The sequence below is a fragment of the Triturus cristatus genome, chromosome 5_1, assembly GCF_964204655.1.
Source record: "Triturus cristatus chromosome 5_1, aTriCri1.1, whole genome shotgun sequence".
In the NCBI taxonomy this organism is placed as follows: Eukaryota; Metazoa; Chordata; class Amphibia; order Caudata; family Salamandridae; genus Triturus; species Triturus cristatus.
The window spans coordinates 646,738,645-646,764,796 of NC_140587.1; the positions used below are offsets into that span (position 1 = coordinate 646,738,645).

At 46.4% G+C, this 26,152-nt stretch overlaps 1 protein-coding gene across 2 annotated transcripts in view; it reads left to right on the top strand.

Moving 5' to 3' along the window:
- The window catches only part of LOC146831328 (kinesin-like protein KIF20A), a 445,700-nt gene that overhangs the window by 191,691 nt on the left and 227,857 nt on the right, over nt 1–26,152 (top strand). For both annotated transcript variants that reach the window (XM_085605605.1, XM_085605604.1), the window contains one exon: nt 13,739–13,885. In XM_085605605.1, coding sequence (XP_085461731.1) covers nt 13,739–13,885 — 147 coding nt within the window. The remainder of the gene's footprint in view (nt 1–13,738; nt 13,886–26,152) is intronic.

Sequence of the window (26,152 nt, forward strand, 5' to 3'; positions counted from 1 at the left end):
TTTGTTAAGCACCAGTCCTAGGAACCCCAGACTACACTAAACCTTTCTCCCTCTACACCCACGAAAGGGAGGGATGTGTGTTGTCTGTCCTAACCCAGTCCATAGGTCCTAAACAACGCCCTTGTGCCTACTTCTCTGCCACTCTTGACCCTGTAGCCAGAGCTTTGCCCGCCTGCCTTCGAGCAGCAGCCGCCGCTGCTGTCTCTATCCGGCAAAGTGAGGGGATCGTGCTCTCAAACCCCCTCACTGTGTTAGTACCCCATGCGGTTGACACCCTCCTGAACCAGACCAAGACTCAACACCTGACTAGCGCATGACTGACTGGTTATGAACTGACTCTGCTTGCACCCCACATCACGTTGAAACGATGCACCACTCTGAATCCAGCTACTCTGCTACCTCTCCCTGACACTGACCCCAATGCATCCCCTATACATGACTGCGTGACCCTCACCGACGAACAGACTAAGAGTAGGGTTGACCTCCGAGATACTGCCTTCCCGGACCCTGACGGAGAACTGTGGGTAGATGGCTCATGCATCAAGCTCCCCGATGGCACCAACTCAGCTGCCTATGCAGTCACCACAGCCCGAACAGTTGTTGAGACAGCCCGCATCACACAGCGATCCGCACAGGCGGCTGAACTGATTGCTCTCACACGAGCATGCATCCTAGCAGCGGGGACAACCGCAAACATTTACACCGACAGCCAGTACGCCTTCGGGGTGGTTCACCACTTTGGGCTCCTATGGAAGGAGAGGGGATTCCTGACTTCCCATGGCACACCCATCCTACATGGAGATCTAGTCTCCGCCCTGACCGAAGCAGTCCTCCTCCCCACACGGCTAGCTGTGATCAAATGCCAGGCACACAAAAAGGTGACGGACATTATAGGACAGGGAAATGCGCTGGCTGACATCACTGCCCGAACCACAGCCGAGAATAGGTCAACACGCATGTACGTGACCAGGTCACAAACTGAGAAATGGAAGGATGCTAGGGAAACGATTAGGGACATCCAATTAGCCAGCTCACCGCACGAATTGACTGAATGGGCACGGGTGGGATTGAAGGACGATGACGGTTGCTGGCGAACTAAAGACACGAACAAATGGTTGCTACCTGACTCATTCCTGATTCCCATGCTAACCATGACACACTCCCCCGCGCACATAGGGTCTGCCCCCATTATCGAACTCATCTCCAAGGTTTGGCACAACGACAAGATCCCAGACTCAGCCAAACGTCTGGTCCAACAATGCCTGGTATGCCTCCAACACAACCCTGGTAAAGGAACTGCTGCACCCCGGGGAGGGTTTGGGGTTCCTAATCATCCCTTTGAGGTCCTACAGATGGACTACATCCAGTTAGAAAGGTGCCAAAGCTTGAAGTACGTACTTGTCGTTGTGTGTGCTTTCAGCAAGTGGGTAGAAGCTTACCCGACCCGCGACAACACTGCTATGACTACCGCAAAGGTATTGCTGAAAGAATTCTTCCCCCGTTACGGCCTTTGTCGAATTTTGTGGAGCGACAACGGCCCACACTTTGTAGCCGAAGTTATCCAACTCATCTTAAAAGGGTTGGGTGTAAAACAGAAGTTCCATGCGGTCTTCCATCCCCAATCTGCAGGCTTGGTTGAGCGACATAATGCCACACCGAAGCTCAAAATAGCCAAAATAGTTGCCACCACAGGACTGAAATGGCCAGACACTCTCCCGCAAGCATTGCGATCAATGCGTTCCACTCCCACCAAACACCACTTAACCCCCTACGAGGTCGTCTTCGGGCGGCCCATGAACCTTTGGACCGCACCAAGACCAACATCCATTCACGACGTCCCGATGTCTGACTATTTGTACAACCTAACTAAAACTTTGTCTGTTATCCATCAGCAGGTGCTGCAAGCCATTCCCGATGCTTCCAGGGGCCCCGGGCACGATATCCAACCCGGAGATTTCGTCCTAGTGCGTAATTTCCAACGTGCAAGGAGTCTGGAGCCCCGGTGGACGGGCCCCCTGCAAGTCCTGATCACCACCCGAACTGCTCTTCGAGTGGAGGGGAAGCGCAATTGGCTGCACGCACATCATTGCAAAAAGGTATCACCGACCCGGACGACAACCGACAACATCGCCGGCCAAGAAGAACTCCTGGACGAAGGCCGACCATCCCTGAGCTGCTACCCGGACACAAAGACACTTGAATTAGTGAAATATCCCGATCCCACTGTGCCGTCCAAAGAAGGGTATAACCTGCGACGAAAGGAGGGAACTTCGGCTAAGCAGACCACGAACTAAGTTGAAATCTCGAGCCGGTAGAGAAATTAGACAAAGTCTGTGTTTCTGCCCGCTACCGAGTCCCTTGAAGGTGATGGAAGCGCCCGACATGAAGATGATGGAAGCAACCGGACGTCCGAATATCCACTACAAAAACCCAAAGACTGACAAAATGCACAGCTCAAAGACTATCGCGCTTTTTATTACCCTACTCTTTTGCCTTCTCCTCATGATCACCTTCTGGATCGTGGAAGAGAGTGCACCCGCTCATGAGACATTGTTGACCGCTGTCCAACCTACCACCATGAAAGAACACCATCTGATCTCACTTTCACCCCAACTCCGAGAAAGGCGTAAGGAGTTCTGGAATAACTCTTTTGTACAGTTGCTCCACCAACACAATCTTGCCGCCAATGAAACCAACTGCTGGATCTGTGGATTGCTGCCACATGCCACTGGACATTCTATCCCTTTCATCCCTTCGCCCTTCTCTGTCCATGGCTCTTGCCTCGCTTGGCTAATCCTCCTGCAAGAAAGCTACAAGGACAATGCCACTTCCGACAAAACTATGTCACACTTCTACCATGGGTTCTGGCTGAACAGAACTGGAAAAACTTCTGCTCCCTTCTGTCCTCTGAGATCGAACACTTCCCTTCATATGGACATCCCTGCCAAAGAGCGAGTCGAAATGCAGGTGTTTAACAACCCAGCCAGACCCACCTTCTCTTACCTCCGGAAACGAACGGCCGCCACCCTAACAGTGACCCTATCCGTCATCAACATCACAGGTCTTGTGTGCATCGAAGGTCTGGGAACGCACCTGGTGGGCCACAGTTCCTGTCTCATCACCCGAACATTGGACTCAGTTGACCCACCCTCCTTTGTTACCTCCCCAAATATGTACTTCGTCTGTGGTACTAAGGCCTACAACTGGCTTCCGAAAGGGTGGGGAGGCACCTGCTACATCGCTTTTATCCTTCCTCCAACATATGTGGCTCCAGCAAACCATCACCGGCAGAAACGTGCAAAGGACATTGTACAAGCCGACTCCACTGGAGCACAGTTCATGGATGCAGTAAAGGGACTTGTTCCACTGTGGGGTCCAATGGCAAACAGCCGTGCCATCCGGCACCTGACCCAGGCGGTCGAAACCACAATGAACATTACAGCCGGCATCCTCACCAACAACACCGCTGAGCTTCAGGCCGTCCGCCTGGTAGCTCTTCAGAACCGCCTCGTTCTAGACGTAGTTCTGGCCGATCGTGGAGGAGCATGCCGCATCATTGGGTCCAGCTGCTGTACCTACGTACCGGATAACTCACACTCAGTCTACAAGGCGATTGAACACCTCCACAGACTTTCCGCAGAGGTTCATCAGGAGCAAGAAGGATGGTCGCTTGGGAGTTGGTTTTGGGACACTATTAAAAGTTGGGGGTGGAGGTTGTTTACGTTTATCCTGATACCAATCGTGATACTATGTGGATGCTGCCTGGGTATTCAATGCTTGCCACCTCTGTGTTCACTTTTTGCAAACTGTATCTGTCCTAAGACTCTGGACTTTGAAGCCGAACGTATGAAAGCTTTGTATGAGGTAGAAATGCGTAATATTATGGGGATAGATCCGAACTAAGCAAGCTGGCGAGATATGTTAAAAGGGAGGACTGTGGAAATTTAGTTCGTATCTGAACATTATCTGCGCCATCTGGTCTTTTCCCAGCACCACACGCAAAGACACACGGCAGCCATTTTAGGCACCATGGCCTCTCTCCCTGCTCATTGTCGATCGCCAGCGCGTCCCTCTGGCGCTGCGAACATCCCCCCACGCGCTGACCACCCCCGCTCTCTCATACACGTGCCATAAACCCTCTCCTTCTGCGCGACCCTGCCATGGAACCACATCCCACGCCTGACCGACATCCCATACATGGTCATACATCTCTTTGATAACCCCCTTCCTCTGCGCCCGATTGTCCGGGCCGATCCCAGGCCATCACCTAGCCCTGCGGATGCAGTTTATTGCCCCTACTGTAAGGGAAACACCCCACATCAAAGGGATTACAGTAGATCAAGGCCCCCCACCCCCTGAGACCCGACCAGTCGCACACACCCCCGGGAATTGGCGGAATGTCCAGCTGTGTGATAGCCATCTCCTACTGTGGGTGGGGTGGGGACTTCCACTGTGGATATGTGTGGGAACGAGCTTGAAGTAGGGATTCTGAGGATGTTCTTTCATGTATCAAAGCGATCTCAAGAATGTGCCATGTATGATAAACCTGCAATAAAGTCATAAACCTGTGTATAAGAGGCCAGGCCTCAGAGATGTGGTTAGAGCACCTCGTGACGATACCTTGCTGTCTGATCTGATGTGTTCTACTCCGACGGAATAAAACTTTGTTTTCCTGCCTTCCAGTCTCCGGCGCCTTCCTCTTTCTTGGTTAAATCTTCGAATGGTATAAGAGGCGATTACCGCCGGGCAATACTTGAAAGGTTATCGACTGCAACTGCCCCTACCCTTTAACAGTAGGTAGGTCTCTCACCAGAACATAAAAAGGATTCAATCCTATGACCTGTTTCTTCACAGACCCAAGAATAGCATCCGAGAGGATAATGTGTAAGTCAATGAAACATATTCCAGTTCTCTCAACTAGATGGGGGTGGTGTCAGGCAGATTGGTGGAAGCAGAGGCAGACGATCAGTACATCAAAGCATTAGAGACCAAGATCCTCGAGGTTTCAGCGTTCGACTCCGAGCAGGTGAGTGCCACAGTTCAACCAGCAAGCAGCAGTGTTTAAACAATAATTGCGTTGTAAAGGCGAACAATGATTCTTGTATCCGGGAGGATTGAAGGCGTGATCGCGTGCACCCAGACAGTCAATGCGCAGCGAAGAGCGAAATAATGTTCAATTTCGGGAAATAAGGGAGGAAGCCTGTTCGCACTAACTCGTGCGTGAGGGATTACCAAGAGATAATGCTGCGGCCGAGCGCGGAGGTCTGAGAGAGGCATACAGAAATGGGGGAATATGCAGCGCGTCCTCGCACTAAAGTCACAAGGTTGCTCGAGAGTCCTTCTCAGTAAAAGGGAGGAATATAACTCAGAAGTCGCATTCAGCGCATACTCGCTCCCCAGAAATAGGAAAACAAAATCCATAGGCAAGGAGGATACGCAAGGCAGTGTGTCCAAGGCTGATCGGAGGAGGGAATTCCTGTTCGTAACGAAAGGCAAGCAGGGCGTGGTCCTAACAGGATTAGAAAGCCAAGCACCTGTGAAAGGTGAGCTGGCTGCTTATATGCCGGAATGATCAGCTGACCCTGTCAATGCAGTATGGGAAGGCACACAATGCAATAACCATCGCAATGCATTCTGGCAACGGTAGTCTCAAGCGGGTTATGGGGCAAAGAAAGGGTGCAAGAAACCTGACGGTTGACAGCGAGGCAAAGGATAGGGGAGGGACTGCAGGGGAATAGAACCTTTGACAAAAAGAACACAGATATAATAAAAAATGCAAGAAATCCTACGCTCATTTGGTCTCACTAAATAACTCGGATGTACCTGGGATGGAACAGGGCAGGCTATCGTCCTAAGGAGTATACCCAACGTCGGTAGATGAAAAGCATATCTGAAACGAGACACTAAAGGTCATTACCACACTTCCCATAAGCCATCCAATCATTCGAATTTATACACACATATACGTACCCCCAGGTTCTCGGAGAGAAGACAGTACTAATCTAAAAGGGTACTAAACACCCTGGAAGTGTGCCATCTTCCAGGAAGAATGGGGGAGAATAGGATCCACCAAGCAAAAGATCAAGTCAAATCCGCTCCCGCACAGAGGTAACAAGATTCAGACCCCCCCTCTAATTGTTTGTGGGGTGTTTTCCAGATCCAGCAGTTAAATACACATCCGTAAGTTTTCCAGGGCCACGAGTAATGTTTGTACGCTCTCACCAGCACACATGGAAGTACGCGGTTCCTTCACCGCAGTACTCCGCTGTGCATCCAATAGTTCCAAAGCACACACGGAAGTACACAGTTCCTTCACCGCTGTACTCCGCTGTGCATCCTATGCATCTCACCAATATTTCCAAAGCACACACGGAAGTACGCGGTTCCTTCACTGCTGTACTCCGCTGTGCTGCGATGACCAAAAAGGCTTCAGTCTCCAAACACGGTAATATGCGGTAGCCACTCGCAGTATTCCGCTATGGTAATTGCCCAAACAACACAGAAAACCCCGTGAATGGCCGCGGCCCGGAGCTACTCACGGGGCGGGATACGTTGACGCCGGAGTTCAGGAACCTAAACCAGTCCACTGAGGCGCCAGGACAGGGCTTCCGCTACCAACCAGCACTCCCCACCTCAAGGAGGAGCCAAGGCAACTTCAGAATTACGCGCGCAGGCCCGCGCATGCACAACGCTTTTATCCCCTCCCCTTCAAGCATCATGGGAGTTGTAGTCTTTACAGGGATTCGCGAAGTAGGCGCTGCTACCCCTGATCCCTGACAGCCTTGACTCCTCAAATGGGCATGGTAGACGTCCATGACTTCACAGAGTTCTACAATACCTCTCTTTTGGATGTCCTTGACGCTATCGCCCACCTTCAACAAAAAAAACATTTCGTGCAAAGTCTCCAACCCTTGGTTCAATGGCAATCTAAACTCTGAAAGATGCAATCTAAGATTAGCAGAAAGAGCCTGGAGATCTGTACCATCCACTGAACACCTAAAACGCTTACGATCAGTAAGGAACATATACAACAGGAAAATCAAAAATGCAAAGGCCAACTTCTTTAGAACCCAGCTTAACCAAGGCAGAAATCGACCCAAAAATAGTCAAGCAACAATCGCTTAATGCTCCAAACCCGCTGGACCCTAGATCCATCACTCCCCAAACTGTGAGGAATTGGCCTCCTTCTTGGGAAAAACTAAAACCATTGAAAATGACCTACAATCAACGAGGGAACTACTTCCAGCTGCCCTGCACTTTTTTCCACTCACCTCCCAGGTCACGGATCGGCTTGGCCCCTCTGGGGATGTCCCCCAAAACAGTACCTTCTGGCACACTTTCACTTCCCTCAATGAAAGTGGCATCTATAACCTTCTTCTAACTGTTAACCCATATAATCACTTCATCGACCCCCCCCTCCTACTGCCATCAATCTTCAAGGAGATAAAAGTTGCTATTCTAGCCCTATGATCTATGATTAATGCCTCACTACGGCAAGGCACTAAAAGTAGGGCAGGTAACCCCCATTCCAGCAACTTCCACCCTATCTCCAACATCCCCACTCTGGCGAAACTTCTAGAAACATGCGTGCAGATTCAACTCCGCAACCACATAGAGAACTTCCAACTCCTGGACCAACACCAATCCGGATTTCGTCAAGGTCACAGCACGGAATCTGCAGTCATTCACAGTGTGGATGACCTATTAAAAATGCTTGACCTAAATGAATCTTGTCTTCTGATACTACTTGACTTATCCCCTGCTCTCGACATTGTTAAACACAACAGTTTACTGACCCTACTTTAATGGAGGAATGGCCTGTGCTCAATTTGGAAAACAAATGGGTCCCCTACAAAAAGGATAAGCCTTGGCAGGGAAATACAATATATTGGAAAAAGAAAAAGCACCAGGCTCAGTGCAAGGATAAAGTAACACAAAGCGCGGTAACTTCAGAGACAAGACAAAAATCAATACAAATATAGCTAAAATTATTACAAATCACTATTTTTATTTTTATTTAATATTCTTTTTTGTATTCGTTATTTACTTCATATGCATGATAAATATTTTTATAGACATGATCAATAATGTTCCATAATATTCAATCAAAGAGTAAATTTTGCTTTGAAAAACATAATTATCCATACTTTAGTTCTGTTCAATTACATGAAAGCATGAAACCAATACATGAATATGTAAAGTTATAAGACACTGAACAAGTTTACGAAAGTGTGAAGTTAACGCGTTTCGGCAAAGCCTTCTTCAGAATGTTCTTGTCAGTGGTTGCTATAAAAAGTAAATAACAATATATATATATATATATATATTTTTTTTTATGAGACAAAAAAGAAAAAAAACAATTTAATTTAACACCAATTGATGTACATAATTTCACTCTGAAGTTACTGGGCTCTATTAACAATCAATAAACGAGTCAATTGTCTCAATCCTAACTGGGGGATTGTTAATGATAAAAACAGTAACAAACACTGGAAAAGTCCGTGACCCTATACCCCAATGGTGTCATGAAACTAAAAAATATGGGTGAATCTCTTAGCAGGTAATACATAAAACTGACCTTTATGTCTATTGTGAAGGAAAAAGAATTGTGTAAAATAAATGGATTGCAGAGAAAAATCAAAAACAAATTACTATGATTATATGAGAAAAATATAACATAACTCATACCTGTAACGTGATGAATTTTTCATTCAGGTAGCGAGGAAATACTTGATCATGGGGCCAACGAATAATAAAAAATTATCTTGAAAGGAAAGTGAAAGAAATATAGTTGTGAATGAACTTTACTCTATATTCAGATTTTTCTGAGATTTAATGCACCTGAGTTAGAAAAATGCTGACAACTTATAGCCAAAGATGAAAGAGGTATCTCACTAGATCTTACCTAATTGAGATAAATTGCGACAAAGCTCATAAGCTGGTATAAATCCACTGTCGTGTGGTTCTCATTCAATTTGTACGAGGTTCTACAAAGATAGAGAAAAATCTTCTCTTTAATATAGTCACCCTTATGTTCCTACAACAACACGTCCTAAAAGGGAAATTTGAACTCAAAGCCATTTAATAAACTAGAAACATGCGTGCAGATTCAACTCCGCAACCACATAGAGAACTTCCAACTCCTGGACCAACACCAATCCGGATTTCGTCAAGGTCACAGCACGGAATCTGCAGTCATTCACAGTGTGGATGACCTATTAAAAATGCTTGACCTAAATGAATCTTGTCTTCTGATACTACTTGACTTATCCCCTGCTCTCGACACTGTTAAACACAACAGTTTACTGACCCTACTTTAATGGAGGAATGGCCTGTGCTGCAATGGTTTATTTCCTTCTTCCATAACAGAACCCAAAGAATCAAGGTGCATCCATCCCTTTCTGAGCCCTCCGGGGGTCACTGTGGGGGGGTACTACAGGGTTCTGCCCTTCCTTCATTCTTTTCAATTTATTCCTGTAATCCTCTTGAAGACCCCTTGAATTCTGCCAACATTCTTTATCACATGTATGCAGATGACACTTAATTGGATTTGCAAATCTCCTCCCCAGAAGACATCATATCCCTCAACTCTACTTTGCAGAACACTCAAACCTGTCTCACTGGCAACCACCTCAAGCTCAACACTACCAAAACAGAATTTGTCCTCATTACTCCTCCTAACCACACACCCAAGATCGACCTTTTGGATGAAGCATCTAACAGCCCTCAACAGTTCTTCTCCCATTGACTCTGCTGGATCCTTGGGAATTACACTAAACAAATACCTGAATATGCAGAATCATATCAGTAATACCACCAAAGGAATGAATTACCAGATGAATATTCTAAGGAAACTTAAACCCTTCCACTCACAGGACGACTTTAAGGTGGTGGTCCACGCTCTTGTGTTGCCCAGGTTGGACTACGGAAGCTCCACTTGATGCAGCCCACCTAGACACAAACTGGCCCCGCTAAGGGCCTCCCTGAATGCTGCTGCCAGACTTGTCTCTGGAACAAAAATAAATAATCAAATATCCTCTGCTCTAAAAGCACTTCACTGGCTCCCTTATGAGGCAAGAATACAACTAAAGTTTTCTTGCATGACTCCTAAAGCCCTACATTTCAAGACCTCCAGATATTTGACACAAAGGCTAGAATTATCGGATGGAGATCTTCATGAAATGCGAGCTCCCTGGTACTGAAACCACAGATTTTCCACAAAAAGAAAACGTGCTACAGAGCCTTCTCTGGTATCACCCCGAAGATATGGAACTTTCTGCTGCTCGATGTCCGCCTAATCTCGTCTAACTCCTCCTTCAAAAAAGAAATAAGCTCTTCTCATGAACAAGTTTCTGCCCTAAGATAATCACCTTATGTTCTATTGACGGTATACCTGCCTACTGTTCTTGTATGGTGTATGACTACTTCATTGATGATCCTCCATTGATGTCAAACTTAATATCCTCTGTTCATATATGTGACGAGTTTGTTTTCACAACTATATCCTGCCTTCCTCTCCTGTGAAGCGCTCTGATACCATCTAGGGTCATTTTCATGCTATACAAAACTATAAAAAAAATAGGTATTCCTCCCAACAAAGGACAGGTGCAGCACCGATACAAGAAGTGCAAGTGTTTCTCCTACATAGAACAGATGCACCACCAACAGGAAAAGTTGCAAGTGTTCTCCCCACAAATGACAGGTGCAACACTGACAGAAGAGCAAATGTTTTCCCCACAAAGAACAGGCACAGCACCGACAGGAGAAGTGCAAGTATTCTTCCCACAAAGAACAGGTACAGCACTGATACAATAAGTGCAATTGTTCTCCCACAAAGAACATGTGCTGAACCAACACAAGAAGTTCAAGTGTTGCTCAATAAAGAATAGGTGCAGCACCGACCCAAAAAGGGCAAGTTTTCCAACAAAGGGCAGGTGCAGCACCGACACAAGAAGTGCAGGTGTTCCTCACAACAAAGAACAGGGAGAGCACTGACAGAAGAAGTGCAAGTGTTCCTCCCAACAAAGGACAGGTGCAGCAAACACACAACAAGTGCAAGCTCCAAAAAAGAACAGGTGCAGCACTGAAACAAGAAGTGCAAGTGTTCCTCGCAACGAAGAACAGGGAGAGCACCGACACAATAAGTGCAAGTGTTTTCCCACAAAGAACACGGAGAGCACCAGCACAAGAAGTGCAAGTGTTCCAACAAAGGACAGGTGCAGCACCGGCACAATAAGTACAAGTGTTTCTCCTACATAAAAGAGATGCACTACCACAGGAGAGTTCTCCCCCACAAAAAACTGGTACAGCACCGATACAAGAAGTGCAAGTGTTCTCCCCACAAACAGGCACAGCACTGACGGGAGAAGTGCAAGTGTTCCTCCAAACAAAGGACAGGTACAGCACTGACACAAGAATTAGAAGTGTTCTCCCAACAAAGAACAGGTGCACACCGGCACAAGAAGTGCGAGTGTTCCTTGAAACAAAGAACAGGTGCACACCAGCACAAGAAGTGCAACTGTTCTTCCCACAAAGAACAGGCAGCACTCGCAGTAGTGCCAGAGTTCCTTTTGAAATACATGGGCATCTAAAGTTGAACCGCCCCCAGACACAGCAGGAATAACACAGATGAAAGTCTCACTCTATCGCAAAATGAGATGCTCAGCCAAGAGCACGGTTAATGCCCTTCAGACTGAGAACAAAGGCAGAACTGACTGAATACAACCACACATGTCGGTGCGCTGGTCCGGTCCTTCATTGCTGCTCTTATTCTATGTGAGGGCCTCTTGCTCTGCTTTGGGCACTGATTGGCTAGATCATTAGTCTTACACAGAACATGTGCAGCACCAACTAAGAAGTGCATATTATATTGAACCTGAGAGCCAGGGGTAGCCCTGGTGCAGGAGGCCTGCCACTGACCCTAAACAGGGCAGCATCAGTGCAAGCATCCCTCATACTTGAGAGATTGGTAGCGGCTGGCCTTACTGGCAGATTGCAGGGCTAAGATCCTTGCACTAATGGCCTGCTTTCCTTCCACCACCGTGCCTTCTGCCCTTTGAGCTGTACCCTTGTTCCTTGATCTAGATGGTTATTTGGCAACAAGGGAGTAGCCAGAAAAATAAAAATAAAAACACTGTCAACCATATCCTGAATGACGTGAGCGAGTAAAGTTAGCAAGCCTCGCCACATGCACCATATGATGCTTGTTATATGCCTTAAATCCTTCTAGCTGCATTTCATTCCGTCCTTGGATACTTTCTTCAAATGTCTTGTTTTTATTCCCTTCCTTCCTTCTATAAGGGCATCCTTCCTTACATCGTTTCTTCCATGCTTTCATCTATCCTTCCACATTCCATCTTTCTTTTATTTTTATCTCCTTCCTTCTTTACTTCCGTTTCATTTATTCCATCCTTCCTTTTATCTTTTTCCTTCTTTCCTTATATCCGAAGTCCTTACTTCTTTCCTTTAACATTTTATTTAATCCCCTTCCTTCAGATTTCCTTTATACACTAACTCAATTTGCCTCTCTCACGGTTTTATTTGCCAGTTTTATAATTTCTTATTTTCTTTTCCCGTGCCTACCTACTCTAGCACATCTCAGCCTCCACCATACAGCTCTGCCACAGTATTGCCTTGTGGTTTATTAGCTTCTAAATAGAGACCTGGGAGTCAAAGATGAAAGCTGAGAGGGGTAATATAGAATATTTCCGTGGGCCTATCGTCAGATCCCCATGCAACTGGGCAAGTGGGTGTGTCTCCTGCTTGGCAGCTGATGGGGGGCAGTGGTGGTCCAGTTGTCTGATGTTTCATGCTGATAAGGTTTGTTGACGCGACAAATCTGGGATCCATGGAGCCTGAACTGCTCGGGATAGGCCCCTGATAGGTAATGATAGGCGTTACGTGACTGTGGTATACCATCCTTGAATTTGAATTTGATGGTGAACTCATTTAGACTGTGAAACCAAATAATAGATATGTATGTGCCACTGAAGTTAGTTTGGATTACAATTGGTTTTGTTTACCCGCTTGTCATTATTGCCTTGAGAAAGTAAAAAAGATTTCGTGAAACACGGCTGCTGCGTCTTTTTAAAAAAAAAAAATAAAAAAAAAAATCATATAAGAAGATTTTGTATGAATTTCATGGTCCTTTGAATAAATATGAGAACCTGCCGCTGAGAGAGACTTTGTCCAATACTGATTTTCTATCTATAATAATACCCCCTAAACCGTTCTGTGATTCTGTGTTTGAGTGTCTGTGCCTTTACTGCTGGGATAATGGTGCAAAATAATAAGGTGCTAGAAAAGAGCTGGGCATACATCTCCAGCTCCTTGGGACTGTTCGAGGCATCTTACATTGCTTAGCTCTCTTATACACCGCAGGAAATCGTCTTCAGATACTGTAATATCATGTCATGAGGGTTTATAAGCAGACGTTTGATGGAATTTGATTTTCATTGCTGGTGTTTGCTGGACCTCAGCTTTTCAATTCATCATTGTTGCCCTTCCCTAACCCACCGTGCAACACCCTATTGTTGTTTTCTCCATACATCTTTATTAGGGTACAGGATGTAGTTTATTTCTGTTCTTGGTGCACTTGATTTTTTCTCTTTTAAAATAGAGGATGGATATGAATGTTAAACTCCATGAAATGGAGCAAAATGCTCAGACTTTTGAAGCATTAATTGAAGTCTGCTTTTGTCTGAACATATGTTTGTTTTATTTCTGAAATTTTATGCAGGATGTCTCTTTGTGATTTAGCTGGGTCTGAGCGATGCACTAAAACGGATTCCGCTGGCGATAGATTAAAAGAAGCTGGAAACATCAATAATTCTCTTCTAATTCTTGGAAAATGTATTGCAGCTTTGAAGCACAACCAGAATCTCAAGTGAGCATTTTGTTTCTTATTTTCTCAGCAGTGACTTCTTCACTGTGTAATCCCATACCATTTGTGACTCCTTCAGCCAATTCTAGCTTTTTAGACAACTTTATATATTGGGTAACTAAATGTCTAAAATGTCCCCAAAACAAATAATTAAAAAATCTCGTAATTTGGAGAAAAAAAATCTCCCTTTTAATACTAACACAATCACTCATAACTCTTGTCCATCCCCTCTTACACACACATACTCTTCTCCAAAACATATCACCACCTATGTACTATTCAAATACCACTCACCAGCAGAATTGCACATACAAATCTTTCACAGAAAACCACTCCATCACTATCTCCTCTCACTACTCCATAAAATATATGCATATGGAATACATTATATTCCTTACACATATATTCAATTACTATGTAATCATGTATCTATATATTTTAGTCCTATTGTACAAGAAGAAAATTACTCTCTCAAAAGCTTTACTCTGTCCTACCAGTACCCTACACCTCTATCAGTGTATCTTCACTCTCTCTCATCCCAAACCCTTTCTACTATTATGATCTCCAAAATAACCCTTCCTAGACTCCTCCCTCCTCTACACCTCCTGGCTCACCCCAAACACAATTTTCCTATTATAATCTCCCAAACAACCCTACTAAATTCTCCCTCGTGTTATCTGTCCTTTGACCCATTACAGACCTCATGTTTCTACTCTGATTCTCTTTATCCCTAATCCCTTTCTACAGGCTCATCCCTTCTCCATATCTCCTTTACTCATTCCAGACCTCAACTTACTACTATAATCTCCCAATTAACACTTCTGGTTTTCTTCCCTCTTCTATCCCTCTCTTACTCTATTCAATCCAACTAACAGAATCACATGTCCTCCACTCAAATTAACTCCTACCTCCCTATACCAATACTGATACTGCACTCATACTTCCCTATACTAATCCATCACTAGTTCTTTTGGGTTCCGGAGTAGAATGCTTCTCGCCAAAGAGAGCTTCAACGCCTCGTCCGAGGTAGTAGTAAGCACTATATAAATGCAATTGCAATTACAATATAGGATACAAGTTCCAATCACAAATTCTTGCTGACTAAAATGCCAGAAAAACATGAATGTGGCACATGTGACGTGGTTATTAATACACAGTTCCAATTTTCCACGTACTGCTCATCAGAAATATTGACACGTGAAACAGTCGTGGGTAATGGAGTCAGGAGCGTACAAGGCAAACTGAAAGAACAAAATCATGCTAATTTGACCTTTTCCATGGATCTTATTTTTGCAGTTCAAACAGCAGCACACATAAAATGCTCCCTGGTTATTTACTTTAATTCTTGACGAAAAGAAGGTTTCAGCCACTGGCCTGGAAATATTCGCTGAGTAAATTGCAGTTTTTAAAATATTTGTGAAAACTAAGCGGTGCTGGATACAGACATATACCGAACTGGACTCATCATGCTGGATCTTCAAAGAGAAAAGAGAGGACGTTCCTGGCCGCACATTTTGCTCTAAGAACATGTCCTGTTTGGGAGGTGCTGACAGAAACATTCTGTAGGGGTGGATAGAGGTCACAGCTGTAGTCCTATGGACACCCTTGATCTCTTTGTGGCACTTTGTATACCCCAAGTTGCAATGGACGCCACATGAAGTGAAAGCAAGCATGCACCATTGCCCCAGTCATTCCTCACCTTTGTCTATCCCCTAATCAGGGCTTAATTTGTGCCGGTGCTTTCCGGTGCTTAGCACCGGCACTTACTTAGCAGACCAGGTCTACGCATCTGCTGCTTGCACGTCACATTTGCATGATATTGTTGACTTGGTTGACAAATACCTCTCCTCCTCACTGACTCTGTGCGCAGTGTTCTTCTCGATGTCTCCCGTGACCGCCTGAGCCATTCAGATGGCATTGGCGCCACGGCCCTTAGCCCGTGGGCGGGAGACCGAGTGGGACACTAATTGGGCTGGATTTGGTTCTTCCGGGGTAGGGGCTGAGCGGCAGCGTGAGCGTGCGCAGATTGTATTTAGATGATCGCCACGCACTGGCACACACGCGCACCTCACGAGTCCTCATCAGCATGCAATAAGGCAGGCAGCCCGACGACGTTGAGAGCAGGCAGCACCAGGCCCAGTTTATACTAGGGATAAGGTAAGGTGTGCCCCGGCCCAGCCCACCACGTAACCGTCGATCCGTAAGTACTAACAACTTACTAGCAGACTGGCGTTGCCAGGATCTAGCTAAAAGGGCTGGGGGCTCAGTGAGGGAGGCCTGCGTGGGAGCACGAAGCTGCAGGCAAGATGGTTGGCCCCCTCCAGGGGTTGCAAAGCAGGCTAGTGCTGCTGGGTGCCAAGGAACACGACAGAGGCGCAACTAGACCCAAATTTCGGGGTGGGGCTAAGAAAAATTTCGGGGGGGGGGCTGAATCTTTAAGCAATAGGCAGAGTGGAGCTGATTTCGGGGGGGGGGGTGAATCTTTAAGCATTAGGCAGAGTGGAGCTGCAGGGGCTCTTAGAAGGGGCGAAACAGCGGGGCCTCATTAACATGCAAATGGTCTTTTAAAGACCTGTGAAGTGCTCGGGCGCGGCTGTGTGTGTGCGCAGGGAAGCTGTCTCATCCTGGGCTGCCACACACGACGGGGAGGGGGGGGGGGAGCTCAAGCCCTTTGAGTCCAATGGGTGTTGCGTGCTTGGAACACGACTGCCTCAGAAGCCCTCAGCAGTGGTGGAAGGTGAGTCCACACTCACTATCTTCTGTTTGTGCCGTCATCTACATTGCCTCTTCACCGGGATAAACCGCTCCGCTCATCCAGGTCTCTCAAGTGGCGTCACAATGCTGGTATAAAATGTCACCCTAGCCCCGACCCAAGGCTGAGAGATTTAGCGCCTCCCCCGGTCGAGGAGATCTGGGAGGCAGACGTCGCTAATCAGCAAGGCTGGTCCGGGGCATCAGCATGGCACGGCTCCAGCCGTGAAAATTGTCAAAAAAGGAGCTATGTGGCCCACGGGAGCCCGGAGCTCAGATGAGCTGTTTCCTACTCCATTCCCGTTCAAGCCACGTCCTCTTCTCGCTCACTTTTATCCTATGATAGAATGGGGCTCTGCCCCCACTGTTTACCCCAGTAGCTCCTAGTATAATATTACTGAGACACTTCCATCCTCAGTCAGAGGAAACTCAATTCACAACAATTGTCACCAGTTGTTACAAATACAGACACTTCGGGAATTATTATTTACAGCAACTGTTTTTCAGTCTCCACTACTGTTAATAAAATGATATATTTTACCCATTAAGTTAGGACAACTACTAATATAATCCTCAAAAACTCAGGTGCGTCACTTATTTCGTTGGTTTCACCTAAGTTGCCAAAGTTACCTTGTTAAAGCTGAAATTAGTTTTTTTCACAGCGCGATATAATCTCAGGGCTTTATCATTGATCATCCAAAAGAGGTTCATAAATTATAAGAGTTTCGGAATCACCCAGCACTCCTTAGTAATAGTAACCATGGATGTAGTCACCGTCTGGTCACTATTCTAGTGTTTGTTGTACGTCGTTGGCAAAAAAAAAAAAAAAAAAAAAATAACTGGTTTCAATAATACTTGTATTTACGGTAAAACTATGGCCGATTTTACAATAACTGTCCTCCACTAGCAGTATGTATATTAGAAAATTATAGCAGTAACAAACGCGGACTCGTCACTGTCCACGCACAGCCTGTGGCATAGCTTGGGCCATGGCCGCCAATGAGCCTCTTGGTGTGGCACTGCTCGCACCAGCGTCCGTCTGTGTTTAACTTTAAATTAGGATTTTCCTGCGCTTGCCCGGCTGGTGCACAAACATTATATGCTGGCACTAAACGAGTGTTGTAAGTTATTGTCTCGTGCAGAAGAAGTTGCACGTAGAAGTTCACACCTGAGTGCCCCGGCCATAGCACCGAATTGTTGCTTGTTTTTCGGGTCATTACTACTGCTTATAGACTTCGGAATATTGGCACCAGCCAGCTTTAATGACGTCTTGTCAAAGGCGCTGAGGGACATCTCTTTGATGTATTTACAGATGTGTTTAACCCCTTGAGTGCCCCGCCCTTTCCACGCCCTGTGCCGGGCGTTTCATTAGCGGGCGGGGCTCATGACGAGATAGCCTCGTCATGGGCACAGCGCAACCGCGGCCCATGACGAGACCATCTCATCATGGGCACTCAAGAGGTTAAGAATCCTCTTAGCCCGTTGAGCAATTTTAGATTTAAACCCTTCTTTTAGAGCCTTGGATGTCTGTCAGTGTTTTTTCGCCTAACAAGTGCCACATCTAAACGTGTGTGCATGAGGGAGCATGTGCCAGAGAAGGAAAACAAAAGTGATGTGCGAAAGAAATTAAATTTCTAGAGCGGGACATGTCATAACTAAACCAAAGCAAAACCAAAAGTGTCAGTTCAGAACAAAAATGTGGTTAAAACGAGAAAACAAATGTTAAAAGCACCGAAAAAAATTAATTTCACTATATTTTTTCACACATTTGCTGAATTCAGGTCCTGTATTGTTTTTGCGAAGTGCAGTCTACCCTTAACCCCCCAAAATGATCACAAAATAACAATTTCAACAAAGCACTTAGAACGAATGTGCTTCTTTCCAAGAACTCCAAAGGGCAAGATTTGCGGCAGCTTTGCGTTTGTGCTGAACTGTATAACGCCAAGTAACTGTTTGTACGTCGAGTAAAGCTTATTTTCCTTTGTACCAATAACATTTTGTGATTCACAAAGCCTGCTTAGAAACGGAGAGGCCGAGTGTGCTCTGTACACCACAGTATCTTGAGGGGTAGATACAAAGGCCAACGTTAATGATTCCAGCAGGTATCTCCACTCCAGTATTCACAATTTACTGCACCCGGGATCAGGGTAAAAATGTTGGCCTTGGACTTACTAGGCCCATTCATGCATGATGTTCCCTGATTCCAGGCCCTAGTGTAGATGTTTTCCATCTGCTTCCGGCTGTTGGAAAGTGTGCGCAGTAAAGCATTGTGGATTCTTGTTTTTTTGTTTGGAGTTTTATATAGTGCGAGCTTGACCCGAAGGTATCAGCGCGCCTTACATGAGCAACTCAATTTAAATTTTATTTAGTTTATTTGTTTAGAGCGATCTAAGAACATTTTGGTTTATTTTGTCACATCGGCTATGTACAAGTTGTATCTTTGAACTCATAGACTCTGTTAAAAATGGCATCCCCAAGTGTTGTCCTCTCCCCAAATCGGCATAGAGCACTGGAATTGTCCCTTTTCAATGCATTAGTGATTTTAGCTAATTTATTCCAAAATTGTCCTTTAAATGCACTTTTGATTCAATCTTTTTCAAACATTTCACAGGACCGGAGAACCTCCTATCAAATCCTTACTATGAGGAAGGCTCCCTTGCTGAAATTCAGATCGGGTATTACATCTGACTTTTAGCAGTGACTAGTTGAGGGTGTCAGTGGAGTTAGTAGAGTAAGTGGGTGGAGCCAGTGGAGGAAGTGGGTGGAGCCGGAGAAAAGTAGGTGTGGCCTCCGACAAACATTTGAGCACCTGGACTTCATATTTTTCAAATTAAGCACTGCCCCTAATCCATTAACAACCTTCTGAGTGGCCAACTGAGGGAGAAGGGTTTGAACTTCTCTCCACATTGGAATGTCATGTTAAAAACCCAAGAGTGTAAGAAAAAGTATCTCGCTAACTCTGCAGCTTCTCCATCACTCTGTTTTGTTCGTATTTGGCCCACCCCTCTATTTACCCAATTCAATTATTTATTAAGATTTGGATCTTGAACGAGGTCCACAGAAAATTAAGACAAATTACATTGTGATTGACTCACATTATATCAAAATACTATTAAATAAGTACATATTTAATCCTTTACTCGCAATCATTTAAATACATATACTGGACATAGTTCCAGATGGCTGGGGTACAGCACTATAAAACAAAAAATCGATTTTATGTCCGGAAAACTCTCCCTAAATATATAGCCCTGACTTGTATACTGAAATACTACAATTAAACAGAAGGAAAAAGCTGCTCCCTAAAAAAACCATAGAGCTAAATCCACTTAAATACATACATTTCAGTATAATTAAAACTACTGTGGATAAAACCAATTCATAAAACAGTATAAGAAAAATATTAGATGTTGTGCAAATGCTCCATTGCAACGTCAAAATCCACTCCCGCATAGCAGCGAAGATTATGTGCAAATTACTCTAAGAAAATATAATCAATAAACAGTTTTAACGAGGGTCTGCGTCTAGATCTAAAATTTACATTCTTGTTAGTAACAATTACAGGTGCCCAAAATAGTAGACTTCTATTCTGTTTTGTTCCCCATGATTCCCGAAAGGAACTTCCCACCTCTCCCAACATAGCAGCAGTCAATATGTATAAATTACTCCACTAAAAACAGTCCCATTAATTCTCCTCCTATAGTAATACTCTAACAGTAATCAATATAAATGAACAAACTTCTTAAAAAATGTAAAAGGTTTTGTACATATTACTTCATTCTTTGAATTAAAAAGAAACTCGCGTGCTGCTGCTATAGTTTTAACATTATTCTGTAAAAACATTGGCTGTAGCAGCCGTTATGGCTGCGGTAACCGGGCCGGACAGACAAAAAGAACATGGTTAAGGTTCTGAATCCCCAGATTACTAGTGTTACAATCTTTCCCTGTACCAGCAGAAACTGACCAATTTGCCATTAAATCATTTAAATATTTACCACTATTTGAAGGCCTCTTAATTCCAAGGGTCTCCCCAGACTGCAGTTCTAGTGTTCCTTAGGAGAGACACCCTTGGTATGCACAGGAATGGGGAGGTAGGGTTATTCAATTGATAGACCCAACCCTTACTGTGAAGGATGTAGCCCCATCATCCATCTTTCCCAGGTCCTGGTGGTTTGTGACAGCAGTGTATAGTATAGTTTGTCTAGCACTGATTGCAAGCAGCATCTAAAAGGCCCCCTGACAAACAAGGTTGAGATATCATCTTGAATCTAGTTGGGGATGATTTGGAAGAATTGTTGGTGACCTACCAAGAGCAACCAAGGAGAACTTGCAAAAACATAATTGGATGTTTAAAGGAACAATTTGATCCAGAGAGAAAAATGGACTGGGAAAAATAGATATGCAATACAACATCCCAGAGGGAAGAAGCAGCAATGGCCAATTTTGTGACACGTCTAAGCAAGATAACGGTATTGTGATTTTCCCAAATTCAACAATGAAGAAGCCATAAGGTTGCGAGGAGTATAAGGGTGATCTGAGTTTAGAGTCAAACTACTAAAAAGAACCAGTGGGTTTATAAAACAAAATCTTGCAACTGGCAAGGACGGAAGTGAGGGCAGAAGCTCATGCACTAGGCATGGGAACAGCAAGAAACAAAATGGTTGACCAGGTGCTACCTATGAAAACAGCTGAAAGGAAAAACTCATAAATGACACCGAAAAAATGGCAAGGCAATATTCTGGAAACTAAGTTGTTCTACAAGTGCCACACCTCTGAACCCTTCCGCTGCAAGGTCAGAAGTGCTGCAAATGCATGAAATGCAATCGTTTTGTATCTACTTGTAATGCCAAAAGGAACTATCCGATTTTCCTCTCATTATAGGAGATACAGAGAAGGTCGGAAGAGAAATAATGAGATGTCTGACAAATGGAAAATCAAGACCTGGAAGAAACCAAAGACATTTCACCAGAAAACAAAATTACAGATAGCTAGAGGATTTTCTGACACTGGCGTCAGAGGATTTTCCCCACCTCTCTCCCCCCTGGCTACCCTCCCACCCCGGGCATGTGTATGCGAGTATGGATTCCCTGTGTGCTTTTCTTCTGTTCGTTTCTTTTTGTCATGTTACTTTTTTCTGACAACCCCCTCATCCTGCGGACCATTCTGTGCACAGATATGGAACCGTGTGTCCTCCTAGGTATTGCCCTTCTTTGTCTTTCAAGGGCCCCTGCCTCCTGGGAACACCACTTGCTATGTACCTAGCACTCTATTTAATTTTGCGGTGTGTTTTTCATACAGTATTAATGTTTCACATATGGTACCTTATGTTCCCCGTCCCTCACTTTCCGATACACTGTTTTTACTTAATCTTCCAATAAAGAATTGTGAGACAAAAAAAACAGCCTCAGTACAGTTGCAGGTAGAAGGAGACCTGGCATCTTTTTTTACTGGACAGTGGAGCAATATGCAAAATAATGTGCGTGGCAGAGTATGACAAAACAAAGGAAAAGCTCATGCTTAAACCATCCAACAATGGCATATTTCGGAGGAGCCTAGAGCGCAACCAAGATGGACGCGTAGGCACAGGGCTCCCGAGACCCTCGCAGCCTCCCACGTCTATCCTGGCTATAATCCTGCTATTTTGAAGGAATATTACGGGTGAACCGACGCTGAGGTGATTCCTGTTTTCGGAACCTAAATTGGACTTTGGGAACTCGACTTATTCTGTACTCCAGAAAGAGGCCTGCCCCGCGGCGCCACCCTGGACTCTGGTTGGCACTGTCCCCGAGCTCCAATCGAACAACAACGGTTCCAGAGTCTTGGGCGGGCCCGTTCCCCCCCTGGTTTCACTTTCGTTTTTGACTTTCCTCTACGAGTCTGGTGGCGGGCGCTCGCAGTCGCTCTACGTTTGGACCGATCTGTGGCTGTCGAGTGGCATTGACGAAGGGGGGCTGTCCATCACTCAGGTGGACTCCCCAGGGTGATCGCTACGCCTAACAGGTATACTGGATCTGCTCTCCCTGCTGTGTAATGGCGGCCCGGCTGGACGGTGACAAGCAAAAGTCTAGAGCTACCTGGCGAGGTGGCTACGTGCAAACGAACAACATGGACCGCTATGCCCAGCAGAAGGGATCTCCCGGTTCGAGTGGGCTTTCGGATGCGGCCAAGGAGGGCCCGTCACCCTCGACGGAATTGACACTGCAAGATGTCATGGGTGCCATCGACGCCATGAAGGCTTCAGTCGGCCAGCAATTCGACTCGCTGGCCCACAAGCTGGACACCGTGTTGATCGATGTTAACTTACTTAGGGCAGACCTGTCGAAAACCAGTGAAAAGGTCAAATCACTCGATCTCACGACATCGGGCCTCAAGACGGATGTCTCTGAACTGCAGACGGAGATCCGCAGTTTGCGGGCCCTCAGCGACCTCTCTGTTAAGAGACTGGAGGATTTTGAAAGCAGGGCCCGGCGGAATAACGTGCGCATTATCGGTGTGCCGGGGAAGTCGGAGGATGGGCCGGTCGATCTCTTTGTGGAAGATCTGATCCTGAACAAACTAGCGCCGAAAGGCCTCAGCAAATTCTTTACGGTGGAGCGGGCACACAGAGTTCCGGGGGGCTGGCCGAGGCCTGGGGCCCCACCGCGACCTATCATTGCCAGGATCTTCAACTTCAGGGACCGCGACGCAATCCTGCAGGCCTCCCGTGTGCATGGCCCGACGAAGTATGAAAATGTGGACATCAGTTTCTATCCTGATTTTACACAATCGGTACAAAAACAGCGAATGGGATTTATGACTGTCAAGCGGCGGCTGAGAGACATGGGCTTGAAGTACTCTATGCTTTTCCCGGCCAAGCTACGTATTGAACTGGAGGAACGGACTTATTTTTTCAACCGGCCCGAGGCGGTTGAGGACTGGCTTGACACCTTGCACCGTCGGCGCGGCGGGGAGGACGAGCCGAGGATGAGGGTGGTGGATCAGCGGATCAAGTGTGAACGAATGACTGGTGGTTCCTAGACAATTTTGTGTTCACCTCCGACTTGGGTTTGATGTATTGTTTTTTCTTCTTTAGGATTGTATCACCCTTCCTTCATCATTGGGAGGCTGCGGGGTATCTGGTGAGATTCTTCCTCCTCGGGGGGTTTTCTTTCTTTCCGTAGAGTAGGTTCATGTTGGGGCGACAGGCACACTGCGAGTTGGGGTGGCTGAATGGTCTTGTGCAGGGGTGCAGGGTGGGGGGGTGTGTGTAACGGGAGTTGGGGGGGTGGCGGTAGGGGAGTTGTTTTTGTGTGGCGTTTGTTTTGTACCAGGCAACCAGTGTGCTGTTTTTTGCTCTCAACGTGGGTGGGGTGACCGTTGTGGTGGAAATGGGGGGTAGGGGATTGCGCTTTTTAACATGGAATGTCAATGGTTTGGGGGACCGATTGAAGCGAGGGGTGGTGCTACAATATCTGAAACGTCTCTCTCCTGATGTAGTTCTGTTGCAGGAGACGCATTTGGTGGGACACTCATGCCATGCTATGAATAGAAGGGGCTACCGTTTGGTGGCCCACTCTGGTTTTACTACCGGCTCCAGAGGTGTGGGCATTTTGGTTCGATCCTCTCTCCCGCTGGAAATTGATGAGGTGATGCACGACGACCGGGGGCGTTACGTGGTGTTGGTTGGCCGGTGGGAAGGACAGACTTTGTGTTTGGTTTCAGTTTATGTCCTCCTTGGGTTGCAAACCACCACCTTTGCGGACTTGGGAGGGTTGCTGCTTGGGCTCCCGGAGGGCCTCCTGCTGGTAGGTGGCGACTTCAATTCTATGGTATCGGGTACAGAGGATCGGCACCCTCCCAGAGACCTCCCCGGGGCGCACTCTTGGTTGGGTGGCTTTATCGACACTATGGGGCTTGTGGACTGTTGGAGATCGATGCATCCGGGACTCGCCCAATTTACATTTCACTCTGGCGCCCACGGCTCCCTATCTAGATTGGACTATGTGCTGATCCCGGCCGCCCAAGCTCAAATGATCGGGGAGGTCAGACATCTGGCTCGTGGTATCTCTGATCACTTCCCGGTCCTGCTACACTTAGAAGTGGTCTTGGGGGCAGGGGGGAGGGTGGCACCGATTAATCCCTGGTATTTGCATGACCCCACAACTCGTGCCCTTTTGGTTAAGTCTCTTGACCGTTATTTTGTAGAAAATCAGGGTTCAGACTCATCGGCCATAACATTGTGGGAGGCTTTCAAGGTAGTCATCCGTGGGCAGGCCCTATCCTTGATCTCCCTTGCTAAGAGACGTAAAACTGAGGAGGTGGTACGCCTGGAGTCTGACATAACTGACTTGGAAGAGGATCTCGGGCGGGGGGTCACACGGGATAAACTCCATGCCCTTTGCCTTAAACAATCGGATTATAGGGCGTTGGTTACGGATGCGGCCAAGCTCGCTAGTCGGGAACAACAGGGGCGCTTGTATGATGTTGGTGACAAGGCTGGAAAGTTGATCGCATGGCTGGAGAGGAGAGAGCGAGCGAGTCGTGTGGTCCCGGTGATTGTGCGTGCTGATGGTGTAAGTCATTAAGTGGGTCGCACACCGCTCGTCATACTAGCAAGTTGCCCCATAGGATTCTGGACAATGAAGTAGCAGCGGCGAGTACACCTATGCTACAAGTATTGAAAATAAATGCCATCCCTGGACACGTGTTTCGAGGTAGTTGCCTCTCGTCAGCAGGGAGCAGGTCTGTATGTGGGGTGCCGGTAGACTGCCAAAAGTACAAGGTTAAATACCTTTCACGGCGCGCGGGTGCGGGATCCTGACTCGTCAGCCGTGTAGCTCGAGGGAGCCTTTAAAGTCAATCATTAAGTGGGTCGCACACCGCTCGTCATACTAGCAAGTTGCCCCATAGGATTCTGGACAATGAAGTAGCAGCGGCGAGTACACCTATGCTACAAGTATTGAAAATAAATGCCATCCCTGGACACGTGTTTCGAGGTAGTTGCCTCTCGTCAGCAGGGAGCAGGTCTGTATGTGGGGTGCCGGTAGACTGCCAAAAGTACAAGGTTAAATACCTTTCACGGCGCGCGGGTGCGGGATCCTGACTCGTCAGCCGTGTAGCTCGAGGGAGCCTTTAAAGTCAATCATTAAGTGGGTCGCACACCGCTCGTCATACTAGCAAGTTGCCCCATAGGATTCTGGACAATGAAGTAGCAGCGGCGAGTACACCTATGCTACAAGTATTGAAAATAAATGCCATCCCTGGACACGTGTTTCGAGGTAGTTGCCTCTCGTCAGCAGGGAGCAGGTCTGTATGTAGCATAGGTGTACTCGCCGCTGCTACTTCATTGTCCAGAATCCTATGGGGCAACTTGCTAGTATGACGAGCGGTGTGCGACCCACTTAATGATTGATGGTGTAAGTGTTACGGATCCGGGGGAGATTGTGAGCTGTTTTGCGGACCATTTGCGTGACGTCTACTCTCCGGTCTCGGAGAGGCCAGAAGACGACTCTCGTCAACTGCTACGAGATATTGCATTGC